This window comes from Plectropomus leopardus, chromosome 2 (assembly GCF_026936395.1).
Source record: "Plectropomus leopardus strain MGB_pleo_1.0 chromosome 2, ASM2693639v1, whole genome shotgun sequence".
Taxonomy (NCBI): domain Eukaryota; kingdom Metazoa; phylum Chordata; class Actinopteri; order Perciformes; family Serranidae; genus Plectropomus; species Plectropomus leopardus.
In genome coordinates, this window is record NC_142177.1 from 19,381,549 (window position 1) to 19,393,116 (window position 11,568).

General features: G+C 38.0%; 1 protein-coding gene across 2 annotated transcripts; it reads left to right on the forward strand.

The window, feature by feature from the left end:
* The first annotated feature begins 2,173 nt into the window (after positions 1–2,173).
* On the forward strand, positions 2,174–9,983 carry arf3b (ARF GTPase 3b). 2 transcript variants are annotated; one of them, XM_042503930.2, is made up of 5 exons: positions 2,174–2,332; positions 5,284–5,535; positions 5,715–5,825; positions 5,929–6,053; positions 7,880–9,983. In XM_042503930.2, exons 2-5 carry the CDS (start codon positions 5,388–5,390, stop codon positions 8,039–8,041), a joined length of 546 nt encoding a protein of 181 aa, XP_042359864.2. In that variant the 5' UTR covers positions 2,174–2,332; positions 5,284–5,387; the 3' UTR covers positions 8,042–9,983. The 2 variants fall into 2 exon arrangements, with proteins under 2 accessions (XP_042359864.2, XP_042359860.2); XM_042503926.2 differs by lacking the exon at positions 2,174–2,332 and adding an exon at positions 2,357–2,481.
* Positions 9,984–11,568: the final 1,585 nt, after the last annotated feature.

Here is an 11,568-nt window from a genome sequence, read left to right on the forward strand (position 1 = left end):
GCATCAAAATGCTCTCAAGTTTAAAGATTCATGTAGGCCAGCAGCAGGTGATAGCTGGTAAAAACACGCAATTATGATCTGATCTGTCATTATGAGTCGTATTACAAAACAACACTAAAAATCAGCACTGTGTCACATTAAAATCTTTCCTCCATTTATACTTTATATTGCACTAATATAATCAATTCATCAAATTCATTTAGAAACATATCTTTGTTAGCCATCTGTGGATGAAAAAATTGCACAAGTGTTATGCAATGCTGCGGAACAAAGCACAATTTCCTGAAAACTTATTAACTTCACACATACAACAGGAACTTTATACAACAGAATGTCAGACTCAGTAGCAATAACATTTAGAACAACTTACAAATGACTTGTTGTCTGTTTATTTCCAGTTTAGTCATCATAGCTGAACTTGATTTTAATCAAAATTTGTTGAAGCAAGTGTGTAGCTTTTGGTCATCTCTTGGAAAACCCCCTGAGCTGGTTTACAGTGTTTTAATGAGGAAAGCTGCTTCACAGCATTTTGTTACTGTTGTGTGAAACAGTCCTGCCAATGCACTTCATCTGTTTTTTTAAAATATAATATGATACATGACAATACATTGTTGAAAAGACAGTCTCCACTGATGTCAATTTGTGTTTTGTAATACCAAAATGAGTATATTTATTATGAAGTCTGACAACAAGTAACTTACAATTTGCATTTGAGTTATAAGAGTTAGCCTTTTTTCACCATGAAAACCAGATCATCTTATAAGCTAGCGAATTTTATGAATTTAAGAAGCTGGTATAAAAACTTTGGTGATTAAAGGGACAGATCACACCTAAATCACCGCTACCGCTAGCTCACCTAGCACCACTGAGCTATAGACAACGTTATAGCTCAGCAGAGGAAATTGGCGGTATTTTTATATCTTGTGCTGTCACAGTTTATGTTGTCCACCACAAATTCCACCTGCAGTATTCCTGCTATGACCACAGGGCCCACTGAGCTGTGAATCTGGCCATAGCTGTTACTGCGGGGAGCACAGTGGAGCGGTACAGGCACAAAGCAGCACATGTCTGACCTGAAATGCCTTTTGATGACCTCAAATGTTACTGTGTTAATACAAATAACAGCAAAAACACTTTCTAACATCACTGATAAGAGTTGAGCTATCTGAGAGAAGCTGTAACACAGTGTTTCCTGTGTAAACAAGAGCAGATTTCCTATAGAGATTTCATGGCCTTACACACCCACACAGGTGTTACTTATTGTGGTTGATTTGGCCTCTGGTCAGGTTGTAGGTGAGCACAACTTTGCTGCAAATTATGTGAAGTCATGGAACTCCCTGTACCAATAAAAAAAGATAACCTGGAGTTGAGGTCGTGTCATTGCTTTATTATTGTCTGTACTTATGTGTGTGTGTTTTAATTTAATTTTATATGCCATACAATTATTTCAGTGTTTTACTATTTGTCTGTTTATGTACTTTTTGTTTGTATGCTTTTAATTTTAATTATTTGCCATTAACCAAGGGGCATAGGTTTCATTTCAACATTGAATGGTTGGGGGGCAATACATGCAACGGGTTTGGGGGTCCTCTGACAGATAATTTTTAGCATCAGGGACTTAATTTCCTGCATTCTGGTGAATATGTATGCACAAATTTGTGCCATTTCTGCATTGATTTATGGTATAAATATCTTCAATTTTGTCAAAAAATGTCCTTTGCTACTGTTATGTGGACAGATGCACATGTTCTAAATATAAAAACGGAAGAATACACTTTTTGGGGTCAATTTTAGGGCGATGTTTAAGTTGCTCATTGCCTTCTCCCCATGTTTTTGAAAGAAATCAAACAAATTTGTTTAGGTTTCAAAGGGTTAACCCTTTAAAATCTAAGGCAACATCACTTTTCTTATGCTGCTTTCTGAAACCTTTCACAAGTAATTAAACTTTGTGGGGTTTTTTTAAACAACTAATTTCTCGCTCATTTCTGGGTCATTTCTTCTTGTGTTGCACGTTGCCTTCATCCCATTTTTTTGAAAGAAAACAAGCCAATTTGCTTTGCACAGTGCAAAGGGTTAAGTATGGCTTTCAGATACGTCATCCACTACTGCTTGGATGTCAAGACAAATTAAATCATGGACCAACCGTGGATGTATTATAGTGAAATCGGGACCAACAGCTCAGTAAAAACAAGGAAGGCCAAAGTCAGATGTCCTTTCGAAACGACTGTCAAAACGGTGGGACTTGGACCTCAAATCTCGCGATATCTCATTTACTGCTGAGTTGTCTCCCGGAAAATACCGTTAGACATTTAGTAGAGGACTCCTCGGTAAGGTAAGTGAGGAAACTGGCACCACCATCAACCCGACTTTACACACGCAGGTCCCAGCAGGTGCTTAAATACCGGTGTGTGTGACGGCTGAGCCGTGGGGGCTGTGTAGTCTCGGTGTTGTCCGCGCTGGAGCAGCAGGATGCCCGCTGAGGTGATAAGCGAATGGATGAATGGGGTGGATCGAGATACGCAAGCTAACGTTACGTCTCATCGATTGAAGCTAAACCAGCCTGATAAATGAGTTTAAAACCGATCAAATAAGGAAGTCCTAATGAAGCTCGGTAGCTGAAATTAAGTGTTGCTCTGTAAGTATAGCGTTGAGATGTTTGGGGTCGATGTTAACGGCTTATAGCGGCAGGATAGCCGTATCCTTACTTAGCATCCTTGCTAACGTAACCTGAGTCACCCGGAGTTGAATTAACATTATCAGGCCGGCAAGTCGTGGCCCTGCTCCTACACTTTTATATCAAATCACAATTTTAGGAGCTCAATTTTAAACGTGTATACCCCTGTGAGAGGACAGGAGCTGCTAGGGTCAGGCTGTGACAAATGTGGTGATCCTCTTCAGCACCATGGACAGGGCTGCAGCTAACTCCATATCTACTAACGACTTTATTTATTTATTCTATTTTTCACTTTATTTGAGTCTGTTAACCCTTTAAAACCCGAGCAACCTGGTTTGATTCCTTTCAGAACCATGGAGAGAAGGCAACGAGCACCCTAACAAAACATTGCCCAAAAAATCACCTGAAAATAAGCAAAACAAAAAGTAAAAAACAAAGACAAACACGAAAATGACCCCAAGATGTATTTATTTTAATATATTTTATTATATCTTTTTCTGTAACATAATTTTAAATATAAAATTATTATAATTCTAAATTTAGTTTTGGGGGCATTTTTTTCACAATTTTCTAAAATCCTCCCCTCTTTTTAAAACTAATTGCAAACTAATAGGTAATTTTCTTGTAATCTTTTACTATTTTTTTTTTTGCAATTTTTTTATTTTATTTTATTTATCCTGTATTTTACCAGGTTTGTCCCGTTGAGATCAAAGATCTCTTTTAAAAGGCAACACAGAGTGTAGACAAAAAATCAAATTCACGTAAAAGTACATAGATTTGAACAACATAAAATGATCTGAGAGAGCAGTTGCACACAGACATCCCGGACTGTTACCTGCCCAGTTGGTCATTGCCTTATTTTCCCATGTTTTTGAAGAAATCAAACCAATTTGCTCATGTTTGAAAGAACAAATAGATTGTGAAAGGCGTCTAAACGCAGCACAAGAAAACTGATATCAATCCAGATTTCAATGATTGAATTTTCTCAATCCGTCACTGTTGAAGTAGGATGATCAATAAAAAAAAAAACTCGTACACATAAAAAAGATTATGTGCTCTTACTACACCACACATACCTGCAGGAGACATTCATCAGGAACACAGCATACTATTTAAACACAGAACTTTGTGTTCTTAAAGGTCCAGTGTGTAGGATTTAGGGGGACATGTTGTCAGCAGAAATTGAATTTAATATAATTTTTTCTTTAGTGTAAACACCTGAAATTACAAATGTTGTGTTTTTGTTACCTTAGAATGAGCCATTTATACCTACACAGGAGGTGGGTCGACATCTACGGAGATCGCCATGTTGCATCACCATGCTTCTACAGAAGCCCTGAATGGACAAACCAAACAATGGCTCTAGATAGGCCCATTCGTGTTTTTGTGTTTGTGAGTCGACCACCATAGTTAGCAGCCTCTCCGTGATGAGAGCGTGGGAAAATTACTAATTTTGAGCGTGAAACTGCTTTATTTAATGTTTTTACTAGTTTAAATGACCCTTTCAGGTTTTTTTGAGAGGAAGAGACCTCTATTTATAATACGGCTCCTGTAACAGGTGAGCACACATTAGGAGGTGCTGGGCTCCTGGCCCATCTGTGACGTGTGAAAAGCATCAGAGAAACATTGACTTGTAATGTGAAACTTCTTTATTAAGTGTTTTTACCAGTTTAACAGCGTTGTCTTTTTTTTTTTCTTTCGAGAGGAAGAGACCTCAACGATTAAGGAATCCTAACCAAGAGAAGTTTCTGTTGGCTGCAACCTGCAATCCTTGACACAATATGCCACTAAATCCCCCCTAAATCTTACACACTGTTACTTTAACGGGTACATTTCCATTGAAAACATTATCTGTGCTGAAAGCAACATAAATGAGTATACCACCAGATACCAGCCTGATCCCAGACCTCTAAGTAATGTCCGAACTGTTCAGCCCTTTAAATGATGGAAATTAAACAAACAAATAAATTGAAATTATCAGGCTGTATTTAAAAGCTCAAAAAGAAAAGCAGACTTTTGAGTTGGAGTATTTGGGTAGTGTGCAGTTCCACTTTAAGAGAGTATTTTTGGACACTGGGATAGTATTTTACTCCTGCACTCTGTTAACAGCTATATCTGAAAAACATTTTTGGCCTCTTACAAGATTCAGAGTGTACAGCAGGACTGTGGACTTGTGAAAATGTGTTCTTCTGTGCCTGTTTTAGTCCAGGTGGCTTTGTGGTTGGATGTGTTCAAGTCTGGCCAGGTAATGTAGGACATTTTGCATGTGCTCTTAGGGCTTGGCGTTGTTGCATGATAATAGTTGAAGGAGAAAAAAAAAACTGATGAGAAGGGTCAGAACAGATTGTACTGCAGCCTGCAGTCATGGCACTGACATGCATCTTCTTCACCCTCTCTGTGATAATGACTGTGGGCAATTAGCATAGCTTGCAGAAATGAGAGTTTCTGGCATGGTGGTGCGGTCTTCAGGAAAGGGAAAGATGAGCTAGACTGTTCCCTTTGTTTTAATTTAACGAAAGCCTTATGGACACTTTAGCTTTAGCTTAGCTTACTTACTTATAGCAACGCACAAAAAATACTAAATGCTTATTTGTTCTGTTCCCTTTCAGCCCTCCATTGTTATCTATCCCTGCTGAACGAGTGACACATAGTAGAAAGACATCTGTAATCACGATCGTAGCCGCACACTGAAGTTAAGAACTTCATCTGAAACATGGGGAACATTTTCGGGAATTTGCTGAAGAGCCTCATAGGGAAGAAGGAGATGAGGATCTTGATGGTTGGGCTCGATGCTGCAGGAAAAACAACAATCCTCTACAAGCTCAAACTGGGGGAAATAGTCACCACCATCCCAACCATTGGTAGGTGCACAGTCAGAATAACATTTGGTGTGAAGTATTGTCATGCACACTAAGTCATGCATGCACACAAGTCACATTCCTTGTATATGTAAACGTATTTGGCAATAAAACCGGATTCTGATTCTGATTCTGAGTGGACCTCTATGTTTGCTTTATGTGTTGCATGCTCTTATTTTCAGGGTTTAACGTTGAGACGGTGGAGTACAAGAACATCAGCTTCACTGTGTGGGACGTGGGTGGGCAGGACAAGATCCGCCCCCTCTGGAGACACTACTTTCAGAACACACAGGGTGAGAAGAGCTAATGGAAGAGTAACACTTGCGACTTTCTTCTTCTTCTTCTTCTTCTTCTCCTTCAGAAAAAAAACATTGTTTGTTACTCTTGCGGTTTCAGGTCTAATCTTTGTGGTGGACAGTAATGACAGAGAGCGTGTGAACGAAGCGCGAGAGGAGCTGATGAGGATGCTGGCTGAGGATGAACTGAGAGATGCGGTCCTCCTTGTGTTTGCCAACAAACAGGCAAGAAACCATAATTGTTCTACATAGATACACAAGTTATGCACAGCACATATAAATGAACACACAGCAGGGTTGTCCTAGATGATTAACCCACATACACTCACCTCGTAGTATCTTTACCGTACATTCCTGTTTCAAGCTGATCTGTTAAATAATGAAAACCTGCTTTGGTTGACAGCCTTCTGTAAGTTTTTGTACATAATAAACAAATAAGATACAATATTTTAATCAGTGAGCTTTCGAGGTGCTGGTAGGTAGATTTTGTTAACTGCGGACAGAGCCATGCCAGCTGTTTATAGCCTCTATGCCCAGATACGCCTGCTGTCTGTAGCTCCGTGTTCACTGCACAGACATGACAGTGGTATTGATTTTATCATCTGTCGACAAGAAAGCTAGTAAGTGTAGTTCCCCAAAATATAGAACTATTCCTGTAAAATTTACCTTTTAAATTACTTTTGTAAACTGCAGGCACATTACTAAGTCTGCAGCTAACTGTTATTGCTGTCAACTAATCTGATTAACGGAAGTTATCAGATTGATAATTGATTAAGTGTTGGTCTAAAAATGTAAAATAAAAAATAATAATAAAAAATGCCCTCCACAATTTTATAGAGTTAGGAGTAAACCGTTTTTGTTGTCATGATTACCTGAGATAGATTTCCCGGCAGTTAGTATTACTTTTTCAAATTGTAATTGCCATTAAAACCATGTCTGATCATCTAGCATCAACCAAAGTTAGCAGCAGTCTACCTGTCAGATGCAGGTGCAGCAGCAACGTGGGTTTGTTTTGCTATTCCCTTGTTTACAGAGTGGGTGTGCAGTGATGTTACTGGTCCCTTGTCCTCATCCACAGTGACACAGACACTTTAGCAATCATTTTAAAGACAGGCTATCTTTAATGTTAATGCCATTTTGATATTTGTTATTATTTCAATATTACTGCAAAAAAGTGTTGCTAATTTTATTTGAAGTTTCTGTCATAAAACTTTCGGTGTGTCAGTACTTTTTCAGCACATTTAAACAACACCGCGATAATACAGAAAACCATTAAACATTTTGGCACAATGATCATGATATGAAATTTTCATACAGTCTCCTCTCCACACAGAGCTCAAGGTGACCATTACAAACTGCTTATTTTGTTAATCAAAAATCCAAAATATTTAATTAGGATCATATATGACAAAGACAAGCAGCAAATCATTGCACTGAAAAAGATGGAAATTTTGGCATTTTTCCTGGAATTCTTTTAAACAATTGGTGTCAATCAAATGTTTTATTAATTTACTTCACATGTGCATATAAATACACGTATATATCCACAGTGAATGCCCTATACTGTGCATATTTCAGCCCAAACAATAAAATAAGACATCAGCTGTATTTCGGGTCTAGTCTTGTCACAATAATGGAATTCCTAACATCAGTGCAATACCTTGTAAAATACTGATATCACTATCATTTTTGATACTCTTTTTTAAACAGAAAGATAAATATAACAAGGCTATAACATGACCGATGATAACTTTTCCTTTCTTGGCCAGTAGTAGGAAACATTAGAATGACAAAAAAAGTATTGAATCTGTTTAAAATATTCAGAATCAAATATGCATCGATAAATTGATATTTTTGACAAGGACAGGGTACTCTGCTCCCCCCACATCTCCCCGAAACTGGGACATGAGGGCCGTTCTCTGAAGAGACGGGTGTCACAACCCCGTTAGCTGTTTCTGGCACTTCAGTGCCATTTTTGGGTCACAGAAAAGCCACATCAGTGCTCCTTGACTTTTCACTCTCTCCTCACTGACTTCTCGACTCTTTGACAGGACTTACCAAACGCCATGAACGCTGCAGAGATCACAGACAAGTTGGGCTTACACTCCCTGCGTCACCGTAACTGGTACATCCAGGCCACCTGCGCCACCAGCGGTGACGGTCTCTATGAGGGTCTTGATTGGCTGGCCAATCAACTCAAGAACAAGAAATAAGAAGAAAACGGGAACAAACAGCCAGCACCCGTCCGACTTTTTATTTGTTTTGGGAATGGGGGCGCGGTTAGGTTCAGGGGCTTTGATCAATAGGTGAAAAGCAAGATTCTGGGGTTGGGGGAGATTTTAGGCTTTCATTTTAAGTCTGTTGAGGTTCTTAATAGTTTTCAGCGCTTAATAAAATCAGATTCTCATGTACTTCATATTTAACCAAACACACACTCACAAATGCACACTAATCATAAGCAGTCACAGCAGACACTTGCTTTTCCTGTGTCCACCTCTTGTCCTTAGGTGCAATGTACTGTATGTTCGTCTTTAGGTGCCGTACCAAGTCGTTTGTGACTCCGCTGAGTCGGCAATGAGTCAAATAGGACTTTTGTTGGTGTATGTCTTTCAACTGTCAGTCGTCCATACAAAGAACTGTTCTGTGTCAGTCACTTCCTGTTTTTCTTTTTTCCTACCAGAGCCGTTTTTGAGAACAATCACAGCTGGCAGATTCATGTCACCATAATTATTTTAATTTGTGAGCAATGCTGAGGCACTTTGGTACTCAGATAAAGTGTGTGTGAGCGTGCACATGTACCTGTATGTGTTTGTGCAAGTCAGTATTTATCATGAAAAAGACAAGAGGACTGGAGTTCCCCCTGTCACACGTCCTCTTACTGCCTCATTTTGGAAATCTTTTGATATCTGTCGCTTGTTTCTACTCCCCGCGTGGCGACCCAAAGTGTCAAAGCCGCCCTTTTTAAATATTTTAAAACACACAACACGTTCTCGGCCGCCTGAGCTGCATGTATCCTGGTAGTTCTCGCTGACATCGTTGCCTACTTTTTCCATCCTCTGAGCTGCATGAACGCTGTTTGTAGATTTTCCCCAAATGCCCTCATCGTGTTCTGGTGCTGTTTTTACAGTAGGATGCAGAAACTAACCGTTACACCTGTATTTAGGTGTCAACATGTGCTTCATACAATATAGTCAGCTTTATAGTCTTTTTAAATGTGAAAGCATTATATAAAACACAACACACATGACCTGCACAGCTGCTGCCTGTCTGCCTTCATGTGTGAGTACTCAAACTGCATCAGGTTGCTCTTCGCTTTGTGTGTTTTTTGTGTCAGACTTGCATATCGGGGGACGATAACTCTGTGTTAATGAATGTGAATATTGTTGATGAATCTATAAATGGCTGTAATATTTATTTGACATGCATATTCCTTTATTCCAGTGATAATTATGTGAAAGAAAGCAGGGTAAGCAGATCAGTTCACTCATCAGTTACTGCGTCACATCTGATACCAGCAGAATCCACAGACTTCTGTCAATAGAACAACTTCTTGTGTGCCATACGTGGGTACTACTACTCGTACACCAGTGACAGTACAACATGCTGTAATTCCACCCAGTTATGAGTGCATTGTTCATATTCAGCATCTGTGTTCAATCATGAGTTTGATCATTTGGGTTTTGTGGCCTTATATATTTAGTGATGACTTCTAATTGATTTTTCAGCTTGTCCGGTTCTGATTTCGAGTCACATATATTTATCTATAAAGAATGATTTACAGATTTATTCCTCTACACCCTCAAAAGACGGGGTTTTGCACCACAGTTCAAGATGATCAGGCAAAGGTTTTGTCCTTTTTGTTTTGCTGGTTTACTCGATTCATATGTGGTGGTAGATTTCTTTGGTTTTTGTTTGGGGTGTAAAGAAACTTTGATGTAGACTGTATCTGTGAAACAATGATAATCAGTGCAAACAAAAACTAAAAAAATGAAACAAAAAAAAAACTTCTGATGATTCATTCTGTACCGTTATAGTTACACAAGTAGATTTAAAAATGGTGAAGACCATGTTTCAATGCTGAATGCAAGGAGACATCTGTATGTGATGTAAGACAAACAAAATTCTGCTGTATTACAAATAAACCCATTTTCTGTATGACCTGTCTCATCAGCTGTGAGTGAGTGTTACTGATGGATTTCATATTTACATATTCACACTTCATATTTTATCGCCATGTTTATGAGTGACTGAAACGCCACAGGGGTCTTGCTGTGACAAACTTCCACCAGAAGAGGGAAGTCTTCAGCAACAACGGCGTTAAATGCATTAAGAACTGCACTTTATGAATCAGTTACACATAGAGTTTTTTTAATCCTTTTTTTTGTTGACCCTTTATAACAACATTGATTAATAACCTTTTTATGTTATTTTCCTTGTGATCCAAGGTGTAAAACATGGACAAATACAATAGATTTTCATTTTCTCTAAATATTGCGATTGATTTAAACAAGTAAAAAAAAGTATGTTTTTTCACACAGCCCTACTCTCCAAAATGACACATGGTTAAAGGTGGAGAAATGATAACATTTGAAGTTTTTATTTTTCATCTGTGCAGCTGTGGGGTCTACTGGACCCTAAATAATGAGGAAGTAAAGCCAATGTCAACAAAAGCCAAGGGTTAAAAGGGAAATACGAGTTTGTCCCTGGAATATATCAGTAGGAGACTTGCTGTGTTCTTAAAGGTCCCATATTGTAAAAAGTCAGATTTCCACGCCTTTTTTTAATGAAGCAGATAAAGGTGCTATATACATACTGTTTAAGTATCAAAATGCTCAGTCCACAGAGAAATACATACAATTCCTATTCAGAAACCTTTGCCTTTAAATGAGCCGTCAGGACGTCCGCAAAGTTCTGATGTCACAACTATACAATATAAAAGTAAAGGTAGGCCATTACAATCATTCCTTGGTTGCAATGATGGTGCAGATGTGGAAGATCTGGAGACACTGACCAGTCAGAGAATATGGTGCTTTATCAGGAAGGCGGCTTTAAGAGATAGATGCTAAAATGTAGTGTTTCTGACATTCAAGCAGACAGTATGGGAAAAATTAAGTGTTTTTTGGATATTAAAGCATGTAAACATGTTCTAGCAATACCACCAAATACAAGTATAAACTTGAAAATTAGCATAATATGGAACCTTTAAAGCTATTTTTTTGTCCAAGAAAAATAATAAATGAAGAAAATAACAATTTTGCGCCACCAGAGTTGAATACTCTCAGAAAATACCTTTTAAAACAGTGTATAAAGAAGTTACATACAACTGCTTTTACACTAAACAGTTTTTATAAGAATTAAGCATGAAAAAATATTAAAATTAACAGAATTTCTCGGTCTCGGTGAAGGCTGTTAACATGTATGACCTCAGTATTTCTAAATTCTTGACTATGACTATATATATATATATATATATATATATATATATATATATATATATATATATATATATATATAGGTCAATTTCTGTTTTTTTTTGTTTTTTTTACAAACATGTATCATTTTGTAGCTTTCAGGTTATGTTTGATAAGCTTTGCTCCAATTTGCTGAAATCATAATAAAGAAGCAACACGAAAATGTTTTTGCATTTGGGTCAAATTCCTGTATAATGCAGCCCCCGTTTACCTGTTGCAGTTGGTATTTTGTGAGACACAAATTAGTTATAACAACATATTCCTAATTG